Source organism: Chanodichthys erythropterus, chromosome 4 (assembly GCF_024489055.1).
Source record: "Chanodichthys erythropterus isolate Z2021 chromosome 4, ASM2448905v1, whole genome shotgun sequence".
NCBI lineage: Eukaryota > Metazoa > Chordata > Actinopteri > Cypriniformes > Xenocyprididae > Chanodichthys > Chanodichthys erythropterus.
The window spans coordinates 37,184,831-37,204,225 of NC_090224.1; the positions used below are offsets into that span (position 1 = coordinate 37,184,831).

The 19,395-nt window shown below is 41.0% G+C and overlaps 1 protein-coding gene across 1 annotated transcript in view; it reads left to right on the forward strand.

Annotated features, from left to right (window-relative positions):
- The first annotated feature begins 1,682 nt into the window (after nucleotides 1–1,682).
- The window catches only part of fndc4a (fibronectin type III domain containing 4a), a 44,272-nt gene continuing 26,559 nt past the window's right edge, over nucleotides 1,683–19,395 (forward strand). Inside the window, exon 1 of the mRNA XM_067383503.1 lies at nucleotides 1,683–1,758. Coding sequence (XP_067239604.1) covers nucleotides 1,683–1,758 — 76 coding nt within the window. The remainder of the gene's footprint in view (nucleotides 1,759–19,395) is intronic.

Below are 19,395 nucleotides of genomic sequence, written 5' to 3' on the forward strand. Positions count from 1 at the left end.
GCTTCCGGTTAGTGAGGTCTGATCGCGCTCTGACAGCGGCAGTGATGTCTCGCGCTCATTGAAGTATATGGGCGAGACATCACTTCCTTCTTCAGAACGCGTTTTTTGACCTCACTAACAGGAAGCTGAACGAAGTTGGACATAGTGGTGTATTAGAGGTAAAAATTATATAAATAATGTTCGGTTTCTCGCACAAACCGATCATTTCGTGTCTTAGGACATTAATGTGTCGTCACGAGCCGCAGGTTTTAATTTTGATTTGTCTAAGCAAGTTTCATTTACTGTTATAGTTGAAGTTCCCATCCACTGCTATTATTTGACTGACAGACGGCAGCGGTTGCAGTTAAAAATCATAATTTGCGTTCGACTGAAGAAAAAAAGTCATCTACATCTTGGATGCACTGGGGGTAAGCAGATAAACATCAAATTTTCATTTTTGGGTGAACTATCCCTTTAAATGTGAAACTCATTCGCGAAATGACCACTAGGTGGCGCAAAGGGACGGTTGGCACCATTGCTCAGCAAGGCTGGAATTGTGACATTTTCACTTGTAAATGAGGATAAAGTAATGAAAAAATTATACAAGGACCTTTTGAAGTTACCGACTGCTCCTTTATCACTGCTTTCTGAGACATTATGAAATCATTACTGTGCCACTGCTATATCTGACTTTTTGCGGCTCTTCAAGTGCCAAATCAAGTTATCTTTATTTCTATATTGCTTTATACAATACAGATTGTGTCAAAGCAGCTTCACAGTAATATTTGCTGAATCAATTATGGAAACAACCATAAAAACAGTTAAAAAAAGACAAATAGTGCCAAATCTGCTTCTTTTGCCATGGGTCTGTTGCTTTGTCACCTTCTAAATCGAGTATAGTAGCTTTTATATATAGCATTGCCTGGACTGAAAATGTGATTATGTAAAATGCATATGATCAAATACCAAAAAAAAAAAAAAAAAAAAAAGGTGGGGACCACCAATGAGATTTGATTCAATTCGAGCACTAAGCATACAACAGTGATGAAATTTTGCAACAATTAGCATATTTTCTCAAACTTACCCCCCAAAACAAATTATGTTTTTCGGCTGCCTAAAAACATTTTCATGGAGGAAAAACGAACATACCTCATCTATGTCAGTGCTTGGTTACGTCTTTGTAATGAATGAGGGAACTCATTGAGGAATGAAGCAACACTGGGATCTCCGCATCGTCTTGATGCGCGCACATTCATAAATGAATATATCTGCTGTCGCTCTGCCTCGCGTTCGCGCGCACCGGCGCTGGAGCTGACCGTGGTGCTGATCGCCGCGCGCTCGCTCAACACCAGCACTGATATGCACGAGCGGTAGGATCTGAACACCTCCGACACTGAGATTGAACTTGACGCTCCCTCACAACCTGCGGTGTCGGAGGAGTCGAGCATGAACCTGGAGTGAGAAGGAAGCATTTTGGAAGTCGATGGAAAGTCAATATTAAACCTGCGGCTGACATGGACGTTCCGGCACGTGTTTTGACGTGTTTGAACAAGATGTCCATCGTGAGATTTTTGCTGTACTTTATTTAAGATGAGTTTATTTGGATGAACTCATAATCACTCATAATGTTGCTATAAACAAAGCTGTTTAGAAGCAAAAGAAGATAATTACATCCATTTGGATTCTTTGACATTTGTGGAGATATGGCTCGCATTCTTGTCCTTCTTAACTCAGTCGGACTGTTGCTCTTCGGTAGTGAAATGTTTCTGGTGGGGGCAAGTAAGTTTATTCTTACTATGAAGCATTTGTCTGATAATCAGTGTTCTGTCTTGTATTGAACGGATACATGCGTAATTCTTCACATAACATTAACTGAACCCTCGCTGGTTTGCTTGGATGCTCTGTGTTTGGGTCTTTGAGCAAATGTCTTGGAATAGGTTACATAAATATGATTGTGAGAGGCACCTCCAGATATCAATGATCTCCAATATGCTGTTAATATTGCGAAGACAAATATGGATGTTAACATGCTGACCAAACTGTGCTTTGACTGGCTGGACTAAATGATGAGTTTTCATCACAATTTAATTAAAAATAGTCAGAATTTTTAGCATACTCCTGCCAAGTAGTTGTTGTACTTTCACAGATTTTGGAAATTACAAAATTAAAGAGTATTATTTTACAATAAATTACTGTAGTCAGACATTTACAGTGAAATTAATGCATGATGGGTCATTTACAGTGAATCAACAGCAAAATGATGCTTATTTTGCTATGAATTCATATGATAAAGTGGTCTTTAACCATGCCACTGTAAGAAATTATATTGTTTAGTACTTTAATTGTTTTGAAGTCACCATTATGATGATCAGTGTTCGTTTGCTTGGGATCATGGACCTTGTATATTCATTTTCAAATTTGTAATCTAGCCAAGTCAGAAGTGACAAATGAAAACATTTGTTTAAATGATGACAAGCTAGAATATAAAATAAGCTAATGGGATGATTTTAAGTTAGTCAAACTATTCTTAGCATGAATATAATGCTTACGTTTGAGTGTTATTTTAGCATTAAGATTTTCCAATATGTTATTTCAAATTCATAACTGTAGATGGATATTTCACAATAGAAACTGCTGAGATTTATCTTTGAAAGGTGTGACATCATCTTGCAACACAAGACTTTTTTTCTTATAAGCATCACCTAATGATGAACAGACATCAATACATCAAAACTACAAAACACAGCAATAATAATAATAATTAAAAAAAAAACTCTGAAGATTGCAAAGTAAACCAACAACACAAACTGCTAAAAGTGAACCAAAAATAAGTTCAGCAGCACAGATAATCTATTCATGCTGCATTGCATGCTGGGTACCTTCATAGTACATATGCACTATAGAAATACAATATGATATTGTTTATTTACAGTCATTTTTGTTTTCCAATACTGTAAACTCACAGTACAACCAAGCTCTTTTTTTACAGTACAATTGTAAAAACTTGACTGAAATCAACAGTAAAGTACTGTAGATTTTACAGTAAATTTCAGAGAGTGCAGTTAAATACAAGAGAAGTCCAAATTACTGTGAAAGTAATGCAGTAATTGTAACAGTGTGGTTATGCTATTTATTACAAATAAATTAGTTGATTATAAATGATTAATTTCATAATATCAAGATATGAAAATGTTATGAAAATTTCCTTATATAATTCTGGTCAGGATAAACACAGAAATCAAGTTGTTTTCTATGACACTATTGCTGTCACATAATGGTGGTATGGAAATTCACAAGACGAGGTAGAATACAGGAAGGTAGACCTTTACTTCCAAATAACAGGAGAAACTCAGGGAAAAAAACACTCTACCAGAACCGGCAGAGACTGAGGGAGAACACAGGGAATATATACAAGTCAAACAAAGGGGCAAACAAGACTAATTAATAAGACACACCTGAAGTAAGGACACTAATTAAATGAGTAACTATGACAACAAACTAAAGGTAGGAAAACTAAACAAAGGAGGACATGTGACAAACTGAACAAAGTGCAAAACAGACAGACATGTGATAATTGCATTAGTTAAATTAAAGATGAATTAAAAGTAAACAGTTCAGAAAATGAACCAAAGCATGCAGTGATTATATATTATTTTAAGAAATCGCTGTTAACATGTATGCATTTTGGTAAATGCTTTTATCCAAAGCTACTTTTATTGCATTCAGGGTATACAATTTAGAAGTTAATGCGTTCTCAAACCCATGACTTTGGCATTGCTAACACCTTTCTCTACTGTTTGAGCTACGCAAATGCTTAAATCTTGTAAAATCCTGGCAATATTTTTAGAAAACAGCTTTTCTTGTATTCCTCTGGAATTTTTGGTTTTCAAGCATGAAATTGAAGGAATGGAAGCATGTCAGGAAAATGTTTTTCTGATCCTTTCCCTTATTTCCTGATTGAGTCATCTGGGATTTTGTGGTACTTTGATAAGGCAGCAGTTGGCGCTTCTGTTCCCACAAGCAGCGCTTCTGTCTGAAATATGAACACTTCCAGTGCTGAAAGTTGCCCCTCAGAAACCAGGACGCCTTTCCTTTTGCAAAATAGATTACACCTGTCAGAGAAAACATAACCGAATAGTGCAATATTCATTCTCAGCGGCTCCATATTAAAATAATAATTCACTAGTGCATGTAACGCTAAATTACCTTTACACTCATGCATTTAACATAAACACAAACACATGCAAACTGTAGGGAGTCGTGTCGTGAAATTATGATCATGCAGCCTTAAATCTGTCCTAGTTTATGATCCAGAAGCAGCTTCTCTGCAGAGATTTGAGACTGGAATATAATTTAAATTCATCTTGGTGTGTTTACCCCGACAACAGACACCTAAAATGAGCTAGTTAGTGTCATTCAGAGCACTGCACTGCTCAAAATACTACAGAAAATTCCCTTTCGGTTACACTCACGTTAGATCAAGGCTGAGATTGAAGCTATCATATCTATGCATAGATCGTCTGTTCTTCTTCTTCTGCTCTTTTTCCTGTTGTGGCGGTTAGCAAACAGCATTGCATTACTGCGTGCGCCCCCTTATGGACTGGAGTGTGGATCGCCTGTGACCGACTGTATGATGACTGTGAGAACCAAACCGTGACGTCAGTACCATAACAGTTCGAGACAAATACATGTACCGTTATACCCTTAGTTCTAATACTTCTGGGCATGTCGTGTAAATCCAGAGTATTTGTGCTGAAATTGGCTGCCTGTTAAAAACGGTCAGATTTCCAACACCTCATCTGGCCTGTGTTGAGGTGACAAGAGAATTGCATCTGCAGGCCAGACCTGGTGTACTGTGGCCACCAATTACTTTGACCTTAAACTGCCATACTGTCCAATTCCATCTCTTGTGGACCCAGGGAGGGGAAGTGTTCACGGATCACTGCTAGAGCCGACACAAACCAATCGAATGGGTTTGCATAGCAAGGGACATCATTGTCCACAGGAAATGAGGTGGTACTGGTGCACGGGTTATATGGTGGAGCAGGAATGCTTGACTGTGTGATCTCATTAGTATGCGTAGGTATTTGTCTGTAAAGTGTAAGTCTATGTACATTTTGATATTCTGGATAGACACCGAACATGCTATATTAACAAACAGACTATGTACAAATGTTATTATTTATTTATTTTTTGAAAAACCTTTATAATTCATTCATCAATGTATTATTATGAGATTAATCAATTAATTTATTATATTTCACACTCATAATAACAAGAGACTCTGCATGTGCTGTTGGGTAGCTATTGAGGACATCTAGTTTTGAACAAAGAAAAGCAAAAATGTGTTTTAAAAAGGCTTTCAACATTTCCACACAGTGACAGAAGGATTAACTTTTGTTTGTGACTCTAACATGTGACACATCAAATGTAGGATACTCCTTTCAGGTCTCATAGAAAACAACATAATACACTAAAAGGCCAAAAGTAGCATTTTAATTTAATTACAAATCATGGACTGTCAGAATATGTGCAAAAATTGTACCCTCAATGTTATGCAAATGTGTGGCTCATTGCATTAGTGGTGGGGATTTTTCAGCGGTTCTTTCTGAAGGTTATGCCAGCATAGCAACAAATTTTTATGAGTGAGTAAAACGCTGAAACACCACTACTGCATGTTATTCGGAGAAGTGCAATAGTCTGGGTTTGTTTGTTAGGATTTTCATTGGTGAAACAAATCAGACATAGTAACTGGCAATATACTGTGTCTAAAATGTAATTTCCTATGACTATGAGTGAATCATTGAATCATTCATTCAACCGAATCTTTAAACCCACTGATTCAGTAATTCAGGAATGAAACACCTCTATTGTGTGTTCAGAGACAGCTGGCTCTTTGACTTTGTTTGGAACTATTTGTCTAAAACAGACAAAGTAACTGACTGTCATGGATCGGTGTGGCTTTACAACATGTGAGGAACAGGAGACTCAGAATATACAGGAGAATAAACAAGGATGCTACATGTTAACATTGACGAGACCGAATGACGAACAGAAAGAACTCAGGGCTTAAATACACCAGGAGGGTAATCAATTGAACAGAAACGGGTGTGTGGAACCAATTAACAACCAAGGAAACTAACTAGGGAACAGAGACAGGTAAAACTGGGACTGAATACAATGAAAACAAAAACTGAACACACATTACACTGGCAATATTGTGTCTAAAACAAGTAAGTTTATCCAACTTATTTTGCAAAGCGGGAGTATGCTATTTTCTGTAAATGTGCAAAACCTCTGATTCATTAGCTGCGATCTACCTAATTTATAATGTAAGAACGTGACTTGAATGTGCGAGGCTTCCGGTGTCATTTACTTCCAATTATTTTTAGCTTTTTATGTTGCTTGATATTGCAAACCAATATTTCTCACCTAATTATTTTAATGCATTGTCATGATTATAAGCACACTGGTTTGTAGAACAAATAGTTTTACCGTTTACTGCACTTTGTAAATCGGAAGTCTTGCACATCCACAAAAAATAGCCTATACTTCTGCTTTGCAAAATAAGGTGGATAGTAGGGGTGTAGTGGGGTTTAGTATACATTCAGATGACAAATACAGTCAGTGAGAGGCGATCCACACTCCAATCCAGAAGAGGGCATGCGTGGTAATGCAACGCTGTTTGCTGACCACCAGTACAGGAAAAAGAGCAAAAGAAGAACAATCTATGCATATATATATATATGTTTACATGTAATCTCGCAACCAGTTTTTCAACTGCAGAAAGACATCAATAAAACAGCTTGAGAATAATATCTCACATAGCATTACATTTACTTCAGGCAAGTCATTTAGTGTCCACAGCATGTTAGTTCACTAGAGAAATGAACTCTAGAGGGAGCATTTCACTAAATATATACACTATATTAGTTTATATATTCATTACCTGTCAGTAATGTCTTAATTATTTAATATATGTTTAAATAAATTTGTCATGAAAGCAAGTTATGACAGTAACTGTGTAAATGATCATATTTCAAATTTTTTTGAAAATAATTGAAAAATAATTTTATAATTAGATTTAGAAGTTAATGCAAAACCTGCCTTATGTACAATTTACTTGCAATTTATTTGAGTTTTGATTATTATATCTAAAAATAAACTGCAACTGAATTGAATAGTTTGGGCTCTGATATTTATTGTAACCTTTAATATATTTTTACCTTTTAATATTTATTCTTAAGAAAAATGTTAATTATAGTTGAATTTATTTAAAGAGCGAGACACAATTCGTTCGATAAACCACTGTTTAATAAAAAAGAAGCAATTTTAGTCTAGTTTTCTTCCCCCTGCTGTACTGAACCAGCACCAAATTGCGACTTCAATACCGAGGTACGTACTGAACCGTCATGTTTGTGTACTGTTACACTCCTAGTGGATAGGTAAGATTATAAGAATAAACAAGTGCAGTAAATGGTAAAACTGTTTGCGCTACAAACCAATGTGTTTATCATTACCATAATAAATTTTTAAAAATATGCTATATTAATTGCTAAAATAACAACTTAAATAACTGGAGGTGGATGACACCGGAGCACTCGCACATTCAAGTTACAATGGCATTTCCATCAAAAATAAGTTGGATATACCTGTATTTATAAAAATCATATTTACAATCATGTTGCTCTTGCATCCCATGCTTGAGTTCTCCATCTTGTCCTTGAAAAAACTCAATGACCGTTGAAGTGTGGTCTGGTGTTACAGTGACACCTCGCTCCGCCGGGAAAGTGCAGTGCTCCCCAGAGGCTGAGACACACTCCTCTGCTGATAGAGCACCCTGCAGCTCCGTCATTGTCTACCCTGAGAGGATCAGACAGCATTTCACCAAATCTATCATGAAGCACTAACCCCTTACCAGAATCCCTTGCATGCCTGGAGGTCATTAAAGCATGAGATAACATAGTGATGGACAGAGATGTGTGAGAGCGATGCCACATTTAGGTGGTGAAGACAAATGACTTTGTGTTCTCTTTATCACATTCACCAAACAGACCTCAGAGGATTCTTTTAAATCTTCTATTTGGATGTTCAAGGAATCAGTATACACATTTGCAATTTAAACAGAGGTTGGGAGGACTTGCATTACTTAAAGAAAAAAGAAGAAAAGTGCAATCCATTTTTTTTTTGCAGCCTAAATGTTTATTTTTAGCTAGCAGGATGAAAGCCACGCAAAATTCTGCCTTTAAATGCTGCTGACTTTGTGCACACATGTTCATTCTGCTTTCATTTACTTGTGTATTTTAGTTGAACTTGCATGTTGAAGGTCTCTTTTGAAGCAGATTTTGGAGCTGCCCTCAGTCATGAAGACCAGCTGAGGTGCTGCTGTGTGTCTGTTTCATGATTACTCTGACAGGATGTGTGTCTCATGTGGCCTCTTGCTTTTTAACTGTACGTTCGGTGTGTTACCCAAGGTGACCTGCACTCTTCTTTCTGTTATGTAATATATCTGAGTGCATCTGACTTGTGCTTAAGTGGTTGAGATGTGACAGAGATATACGTAATGCAAAGTCTTATTTCGCTTAAAATGTATACTGGTTTTATGTGGGTCTTGGCTTTATTAGCATTATAAACATATAAATCACTTCTTGTTAGGTACTAATGGAAGTAAGCAAAGCTTGCATCATTTTCGTCAACTTTTGCAGTGCACATTTGTGTGATATTTTAATGTCTGACTTTTAGTAAGGATATAGACAACAGTAGTTACTAAGGATTGATACCTTCCATATTGTTCTATATTTGCTGCAACATATGACTTTAAAGTGATAGTCTACTCAAAAATTAAGATTTTGTTGTTATATTCCCACTCCTTTCTCACACAGTCTTTCCGCTCCAGTATTATTTTCAGAAAATGAGATGTGCTGCAGAATTTTAGAGCTTCCATTTTCCTTACAACAAAAGTGGAAGCTGATTTATTTAAGAGTTAAGACATATAATATAATATATGAGCAATATCACACGAGTAGCCGTGCAATATGGCTGTATATCAGCACAGCTGTGATTCGGTCGAAGGTAATCACAGCGTGCTGATATACAGTCATATCACACGGCTACTAGTGTGATATTCCGTTTATACAACAGTTCGACGGCACAAGTGTGTAAATAACAACGGAGTGTCTTTAAAACCCTCTTTTGTGAAGAATTACTTCCTTCCGCCACATATTCAAATCTCAAGTTGACAGTTTGACCAAGACTTTGTTACTTATTCTAAAACATCACTTTAGAATTAGTAACAAAGGAACGTTGAGTCGCTTCATTAAAACTCATTGTATTTTGTACAGTATTATTGAGAGCGAGAGAGAGAGAGAGAGAGAGAGAGAGAGAGAGAGAGAGAGAGAGAGAGAGCCTGACCGAGCATTACCTGTGTCTGATATAACATTCATTCTTCAGGTCAATGTCCATAATATTGTATATAAATTATAATTTATAATATTGTATATAATTTATAATATCCATTATAAAAATCAGTTTGAATGTCCAATGAGGAAAGCGATCTTCGTATTTACAGTAGGATTTTCCATACCAGAGCTAAAACAACGTACTTTTTTTACAAAAGTCCCTTTCAATTTAAAAGTCTCTTGCGGCTGACTCATTCACTCATAAAGTTTGCCGCCATCTAATGGCATATTAATGTAACTTTTACTTTACATTCATATTACGCACTAATGGACACTTTCTCAATACCAAATACAACATATTATTTATATAAAATAATATATATTGAACAATATTTAAATGAACAACAATAGCCATTATGAATGACAATAGGAAATAAACACCATTGTACAATTCAAACGTACAAAAGCAGTGCTCTACAGGAAGTTAAATATAGCCTTATTATTAAATGAGGGTCTATTATTAACGTAGCCCAATTCGATTTGCTCTGGAACAAGTAATAGATTAATAAGACCAAAGATTGCCTGTTTTATGTACCCAAAATTAATTATGTCTCATGTGTAACCACTCGAAACACTGGCTGAGATGAAACTGTTCTCTGCGGGTACTCGAGCACTGAAAGGCTGCTGACGTCCTGGAGCTCGTATCTCTGAAAACGTCTAAACAAATTGTAAAATAGGTGCTATATATGATTAAATATGAGTCACATATTTCAGGTCTAAACAGCTACATTCTCACCTAAAAACTTTATACACAATACGTTGGATTTGCTCAGCCACCATCGCTTCAAGCGGAGTGATACAAATGATGAAAAGGTAGGAGTGCTGTTATCACTAGAATATTGCACGGCTCTCGGCCAATCAGATTCGAGAACCATAAAGAACTATAATATAATATAATATAATATAATATAATATAATATAATATAATATAATATAATATAATATAATATAATATAATATAATATAATTGTCACAGACACGTCAGGCTCCACCTCCCTGCAATACCCGCGCACTCAATCACCGGAGTTGTAATCACCGTCACCTGCACGTCATTATCCTCGCAATCACCAGCACTATATCTACCACACTCACACACACAGTCTTTGTCCGGTCTCGTACATTATACAGACTCATGTATACGTACCTCAAGGACTCCAAACCTGCTACTTACCTGCTACCATCGTCTCCAGTATCTCCAGTGTCTCCAGTCTTCCTCCTGTGTGCCTCTCTCCGTGTGTGTGAGTGTTTCCCGTCTGCCGTCTTCAATATCGTCTACCACAAACTCCATCTACAAGCAACAAAGGACAGTATCATTTCCCTTTCATCACATCAAACTCTCAATCTGCCATTTACTCACCTGCTCATTGCTGATTGTCAATAAAACAACCTTACTTGCTTTTACTTCTGCCTCCGTGCCGTCTGTACTGTAACAGAAGACCAGACCTGCAAAAGAACGACAGGATATCAGCATGAGCCAACCAGACCCTTTCCAGGAGCTTGTGAGCGAGCTGTGCTGAGCACTCCCTCCACCACAACCACCGTCACTGTCTCCAGCACCTGTCGCCGCTTCCTCGTTCATTTCTTCGCTTCACACTCCTACCATGCACGCCAGCCCCATGGCCAGGCCGGCGCCCTACTCAGGATCGGCGGAGGATTGCAGCGGATTCCTCCTGCAACGTGAGCTAGTCCTGGAGATGCAATCGCAATTTTACCCCACTGACACCGCCAAGATCGGCTTCATAATCTCACAGCTACAAGGAAAAGCTCTCGGCGGACGCACTCTGGATTCAGAAAGGCTCCATGGTAAAATCCTATCCTGCCTTCGTCTCTCATTTCCGTGAAGTCTTTGGAAAGCCCCTCTCGGATTCATCAGTCGGTGAGAAACTCTATAATTTGAAACAAGGATCTAATTCTGTGAGTGATTATACCTTGCAGTTCCATACTCTGGCCTCCAGCAGCGAATGGAATGAACAAGCCCTCATCACTTCTTTCCTCCAGGGGTTGGAACCGAAGTTGCGATTGCATCTCGCTGCATACGAGGACAACATCGGCCTCGAACGCTTCATTCAACTCGCCATCCGTGTAGGCACTCGTATGCAGTCGTGTCTCGAAGAGCACCAGGGCCAGCCACTCCCTCACCATCTCCTCCGTCGATCCGAACCCGTCAGCTCCCCAGAACCAGCCAGCGAACCCATGCAAATTGAGAATTCTCGTCTCTCCCCTACCGGACGACAACGAAGGCTGACCCTGAATTTGTGCCTCTACTGTGCTTCTCCTGGGCATGTGCTCTCTGCATGCCCAACTCGCCCACCAAGACCTCTGGTGAGTGCCATCCTTCCCTCCTTACTCAAGATGAAACCACTCACCACTGTTGTACACCTTACTGCTGCAAATGTGTCTGTTCCAGTTGTCGCGCTCCTCGATTCAGGGTCAGCCGGGAACTTCATCTCCGGGGCCTTCTGTTGTCAACTCAAGCTCAAAACCTCACCTTCGCCTAGTATCTATCAAGCCAACTCCATCACCGGAAAGCCCCTAGGCCGCAAGAAGATCAGCCGCTGTGCCGGACCACTGCAGCTCCGCGTAGGAATTCTCCATGTCGAGGACATCCACCTGCTGGTTCTGGAGGAATCCACCGCTGACGTGGTTCTAGGGCGCCCGTGGCTCGAACAACACAGCCCAACCATCTCCTGGCGCACGGGCGAGATCCTGAAGTTGGGCGAACACTGTTTCTCAAACTGCATCTCCGGGTTTCCTGTTCCTCCATCTCCACGTCCAATAGAAATCACTGTCTGCGCCACCTCCATCGAGAGCCCCATCGAGAAACGATCGTCATTCCATCCTGTTACGCCCCCTTCAGCGACGTCTTCTGCCCGCAACGAGCCTCCAAATTACCTCCACACCGGCCATGGGACTGTGCCATCGATCTGCTACCGGGTGAGCCAGTGCCACGGGGAAGGATCTACCCCCTTTCTGTGCCGGAGGAGAAGGCCATGGAGGACTATATTGAAGAGGCCCTCAAGCAAGGATACATCCGTCCGTCTACTTCCCCTGCTGCTTCCAGCTTCTTCTTCGTGGCCAAAAAGGTGATTACCGGTCACTCAACAAGATCACCATAAAATTCCGTTACCCACTTCCCCTGGTCCCAGCGGCCCTGGAACATCTCTATGGTGCCACTGTGTTCACCAAGCTGGACCTCCGCAGCACGTACAATCTCATCCGGATACGCAAAGGGGACGAGTGGAAGACCGCCTTTGTCATGCCCACCGGCCACTACGAATATTTGGTCATGCCCTATGGACTAGTCAACGCCCCCTCCGTATTCCAGGATTTTATTCATGAGGTGCTCCGTGAGTTTCTCCATAAATTCGTGTTGGTGTATATCGACGACATCCTTATCTACTCCCGGAGCATGGCCGAACATCGCCACCATGTTGCGGAGGTCCTCAAGCACTTACGGCAATTCCAACTGTTTCTCAAGGTGGAAAAATGCTCCTTCCACCAGTCATCCGTCCACTTCTTGGGATACTTCATTGATCACAGTGGCATCCGGATGGACGAGGGGAAGGTGGATGCTATCCGGTCCTAGCCCACTCCTACAACCATAAAAAAACTCCAACGCTTCCTAGGCTTCACCAATTTCTACCGTCGTTTCATCAAAGGCTACAGTTCCATCGTCTATCCACTAACCAACCTCCTTCGCCATCAGCCCAAGTCTCTGTCCTTGTCCGAAGATGTCACAAGAGCCTTTGAAGCCCTCAAGAACGCCTTTACCACTGCTCCCCTCCTCGTCCACCCTGACCCTAACCTGCCGTTCGTTGTGGAGGTGGACGCATCCACCACAGGAGTGGGAGCGGTTCTCTCCCAGCAGCAGGGGCAGCCAAGTAGACTCTATCCATGCGCCTTCTCCCGCAAGCTCAACCCGGCGGAGGTCAACTATGACATTGGGGACCGTGAGCTCCTGGCCGTCAAGCTCGCGTTGGAGGAATGGAGGAATTGGCTGGAGGGAGCCAAACACCCCTTTCAAGTGCTGACCGACCATAAAAACTTGGAGTATCTCAAAGCTGCAAAAAGATTAAACCCTCATTAAGCTCGCTGGGCTATGTTCTTTTCAAGATTTGACTTCACTATCTCCTATCGTCCTGGCTCGAAGAATCTCAAGGCTGACGCCTTATCCCGTCTCCATGCTCCCGATGAGAAAATTGAAACTCCAGAGACCATCCTTCCAGAATCCATCTTCGTGAATCCCATCCAATGGTCTGAAGAGACTCTGCCCTCCTCCAATGCCTCCACCCACACTCCGCTGGGTTGCCCGCAGGGTCTTCAGTACATCACCAGAGCACGACGCACTCAACTCATCCACGCACCTTGGCACTGGTCACCCGGGGGTCAATGAGACCCTCTCGCTGCTGAAAGCGCGCTTCTGGTGGCCCAACTTGGCCATGTATGTCAGAAGGTACGTGCAGGGCTGCAGGGAGTGCGCCATCTCTAAAAGCCCTCGTCATCTGCCGGCCAGCAAGCTCAATCTTCTGCCCGTTCCTGAGCGACCATGGTCACACCTGGGAGTGGACTTCATAATGGATCTCCCACCTTCTGACAGTCACACCTGCATCCTCGTGGTAGTGGATCGATTTTCCAAGGCCTGCCGACTGATTCCTCTCCAAGGGCTACCTACCGCTCTTACCACTGCAGAACTAATATTCAACCACATCTTCCGCTACTATGGAATCCCCGAGGACATAGTATCTGACAGGGGGCCCCAGTTCATCTCCCGAGTCTGGAAGGCCTTCTTGTCCCTCCTTGGTGTGACCGTAAGTCTGTCGTCCGGATACCACCCTCAGACGAACGGGCAGACGGAACAGAAGATCCAAGAGATCGGCCGCTTCCTGTGTACCTTCTGCCACGGCCACCAGGACTCCTGGAACCAGTACCTGGGTTGGGCCGAGTACGCCCAGAACTCCCTCCGTCAGCCTTCCACCGGATTAACACCTTTTCAATGCGTACTCGGTTACCAACCCCCACTGTTCCCCTGGGACGGGGAACCCTCCAACGTTCCTGCTGTCGACTACTGGTTCCAGGAGAGCGAGAGGGTATGGGACTCAGCCCACCATCAGCTGCAGAGGAACCTGCGCAGACGCAGGATGACAGCCGACCTTCGTCGCTCCAACGCTCCCAACTACCAGCCAGGGCAGAGGGTCTGGCTGTTGACCAGGGACATCAGACTGCGTCTGCCATGCAGAAAGCTGAGTCCTCGCTTCATTGGCCCGTTCACCATCATTCAGCGGATCAACCCCGTCACGTATCGTCTTCAGCTCCCTCCACAATACAAGATTCATCCCACTTTCCATGTGTCTTTGTTGAAACCTCACCACCCTTCTGTCTCTCCTTCCACAGAGCCTGACGTGGCAGCTGCCGAGCCCCCCCTTCCACTTCTTCTGGAGGATGGAGCTGCATACGAGGTTCGTGAAATTCTGGACTCCCGGCGCCGTGGTGGTCTCCTGGAATACCTCGTAGACTGGGAGGGCTACGGGCCAGAGGAGCGGTCGTGTGTCCCGCGGAACGACATCCTTGATCCCAACCTGTTACAAGCCTTCCACACCAGCCACCTGGACAGACCTGCCCCACGCCCTCGAGGGCGGCCACCACGACGTCGGGGTCCTCGGCCCTCAGGAGTGGGCCGTGGGAGGGGGGGTACTGTCACAGACACGTCAGGCTCCACCTCCCTGCAATACCCGCGCACTCAATCACCGGAGTTGTAATCACCGTCACCTGCACGTCATTATCCCCGCAATCACCAGCACTATATCTACCACACTTACACACACAGTCTTTGTCCGGTCTCGTACGTTATACAGACTCATGTATACTTACCTCAAGGACTCCAAACCTGCTACTTACCTGCTACCATCGTCTCCAGTATCTCCAGTGTCTCCAGTCTTCCTCCTGTGTGCCTCTCTCCGTGTGTGTGAGTGTTTCCCGTCTGCCGTGTTCAATATCGTCTACCACAAACTCCATCTACAAGCAACAAAGGACAGTATAATTTCCCTTTCATCACATCAAACTCTCAATCTGCCATTTACTCACCTGCTCATTGCTGATTGTCAATAAAACAACCTTACTTGCTTTTACTTCTGCCTCCGTGCCGTCTGTACTGTAACAATAATATAATATAAAATAATATCATTTTTGTAGCAGTATCAATCACCCAACAAATGCTTAGAGATGTATAATGCATTGGAAAATAATTTTAGACTGGAATGAGATTGGGTGGGTACTGTACATAATGAAAAATTTAATTTTTTGTGTTTTAATATTTTCATTTATTCAGGTAGTGAGATAAAACATTGCAAATAATTCTGACAGTACCCCCATAACTCATGTCTTACTTTATCTAGTTATTTTCCACATCGCTAAAGAGCTTATGCCTGGCCATGTATCATAATTTATTTGAAGGTACTTTCAACCCCTATTACTTCAAGGACAATGAGCTCTTGCAAGGGAAGAGTAAGGTAAATGTCATGCCTAAAATGACAAAAAAAAAAACGGATTAATTATTTTCCCAGTCAGTGAAGAATGTTCATTATATAAAGTTAATATATTTAAAAAAAAAAAAAAAGAAGGCTATTCATTAGTCATTAGTACATTCTGTACACTTGGCATCAAACTGCACGGTTACTAGAATGGATTCTTAGTCATTTGGGACTTTGATGTGTTTTGATGAATGTACAAACATTTGCTGCTTCCTGTGAAAAAAATCACCAGTTGTAATCATGAGACATAATTGAATAGACTCTGAGGTAAAAAATACAATTGTTGATGTGGCAGAAATGACCCCTGCAGATTTTCTCCCATGATGTCAGTTTATGAAAATGTTTCATTTTCACTTGACTGAGCATCTGCTGGACAGATGGAGTGAAACTGGTTCGGCGTTTAGTTCCAAACTGTAACAACACACTATAAAGTGACTTCTTCTTACACCAATGAACAAAAACAATAATATTTAGCCTTTTTTATTATCTGACAAATGTGTCTGAAAATTATTTGGATGCTGAAAATATCTTGAGACAATTCTTAGTTCTGGTTGAGTGAGTGATTTATTTAAAAAAAAAAAAATGTTTAGAAACAGGTTTTTATTCATGAACTTTTAGTGAGTGATTGAATCATTCACTCAACCGATTTGTTTAACATCTGATTCATTCAGGAACAAAAGACCGCTACTGAGTTGCAAGACAGCTCTAGGTTTGTTTGTAACTATTTTCATTCATGAAGGAAAACAAAGTTTGTCTAAAATCTAAGTCTCAATATTAACTTGTTAATTCTTGCAATTGTGGTGTTTTTCCTTGTGCTTATAGCCGAAAGTATACCTTTGTCTATGTTCCATGTTGCCTCTTTGCATGTGTGATATTGTAGAAATATCTTATATAAAATATATATATCCTCCACCAGTGTAGATGTAGAGCTTCATAATAACCCCTTGCACACAGCATTACACGAGAACAACCATGTAGCTACAAATCCGGAGACTCATTAAAATGTAAGGTTTGATGCATGTGACCCATAGATGCTTTGATGTGCAAGTCAGTCTTCGCCAAGGTGGCCCTCTCCTTCCTCAAAATGATTATCCATGGTGCAGAGCTGGAGTCATACTTCTCTCCATCCAATTTACACAGCCATTGCTGAGGGCAAGGAAGACCAGCATAATCAGCCATGACCCCCATTGTGTATGATGATCATAGCTGCATGGAAACGAGTGCTGCCATACTAGTGACCTCCTAGGGCGTCAACACAAGACATTGATTATCAGTCTGATACTCAGTATGATCCTTCAGCATTGTGATGCATTATGGGGTTTGTTGCCAATGGTTAGCTCTGGAGAAAAGCAGACGAATGCCGAATGCAGATCCAAGCTCCTCTGCTTGCCTTATATTGTATTGCTTTTTTTGTTGTTGTTGGCACTTGCCACAAATACATCACACTTTGGTGTTCCATGGTGTTTTTAAAGCATTAAAGCATACATTTTTTGTTGTTGTGAGAACTTATATTATGTTAGACATGTTAGATAAACTATCTAATAGTAAATTCACCTAGCTTCAGAGGTAGGTATAGTTCAAAAACATGTACTGTTGTCAAATATCATCTTCCAAGGGGTGCTTGATTATGATTTTACTTTTTAAATCTAGTTAGTGTGTAATGTTGCTGTTTGAGCATAAACAACATCTGCAGTTTCAACGCTCAAAGTTCAAAGAGAGATATTTTCTTTTACAGAATTTGCTGTTTAAAGACTACAACAAATGGCTGGTAGGGACTACAACAAGCTTCTTCCTGGGTTAGTGACATCACAAACCCTAAAATTTACATAAATCCCACCCCAGGAACACACAACAAAGGGGGCGGGGCCATGTTGGGCTGCTTTAGAGAAGAGGAAGAGTTGTTGTAGTAGAGTGTTGTTAACATGCCGTCATTTTACGCCGGACTGCTTCACAAACGAGGGTCAATTCAACACAAAAGATGAACATGACGGCACATGCTAGTGGATGAGTTGAATCAACTCCACAGCAACAACATCAATTTATCCACTAACCATTCAGAAACGTCTAAAAGTTGTAACTTCTTCCTGAGTCTCTCCATCAGTGTCGACTCCGGTTTGAACAATGTAAGGCTGAACACTTTCCTCATTTTGGCTGCGTGAGATTCTCCAGCTTTGTTGTTGTTGAGCTGTTAAAGCTCCGCCCTCTTCTGGAAAGTGGGCGGGAGCAGCAGCTCATTTGCATTTAAAGGGACACAAACAAAAATGGCGTGTTTTTGCTCACACCCAAATAGGGCAAATTTGACAAGCTATAATAAATGATCTGTGGGGGATTTTGAGCTGAAACTTCAGACACATTCTGGAGACACCAGAGACTTATATTACATCTTGTGAAAGGGGCATTATAGATCCTCTTGTGAATATGCATTGTGCTACTAAATTGCCAAATCTGGCATATTTAATTTTTTTTAAACTTTGTTAGCAAATTTAGCATATTTTTAAAATAAATGTATTGTATAGAATGATAACTAATTAGTTATATTTCTGCTCATTTCTTATTGATCAGAAGAAATATGATTATGTTTGTATGATTTTCAGGCATTATTTTGTACTCTACTATTTGAAAGTGCCTGTTAATTTTGTGTCCCTTTGGAAAAGATACATCACGAATCATTGTGCAACAAGCCACAGCTTATTTCAAAACAGCTGTTATGTAACTCAGCTAAGAGTCTGTATTTGTTATTGTGAATGTTATTGCATGGGTTTGGGTGCAAGAACAAAAAAACCACCCCTTCCCCTTTTTGCAATCGCCCACACAAACACATAAAGTCCATTAGAGCACTGCTCAGAGGAGATGCTAGAAAATGCTCTCGCAGTTCAGTCTAGTTCACCGCCTTTCTATTTTCTCCACAGCGACAGAGGCATGTGCCTGAGTATTGGATCTGTCACTGTTCTCCTCCGCTTTTTGTGAGACTAATTAGCTTGTCTATTGCTCCCTAAATCATGATCGAGCACCCTACAGCTGAGCTAAATGAAAGAAAAGGTCCCATGTAAAAGTCCCATATAGGAGAGTGTGCTGGATTCAATCAATTTCAGAAAGCATCTTCAATAAAATATATAGTCGTGAAGAGAACACTTCTGCTCTATATCCTTTTATTTCCATTTCTGTGTTTTTAATGAAACTTGGCTTATTTTATTTTATTTTATTTTATTAAATCCCTGGTGATTTCTGCCACTGTCAGATTCAGTCACTCCTCATTTGATCACAAATGAAGCGGTAAACTGGTAATATAGCAAACACATAATGGACCCAAACAACCTTTCAAGATAGCAGTTTAAACATGTTACTCAGGGGGGTTGTACTAGCATTAAGGAAAAAGGAATGTACTGTAGCTTTGCATAAAACATCTGTGGGTATGAGGTTAGCTTTTAGAG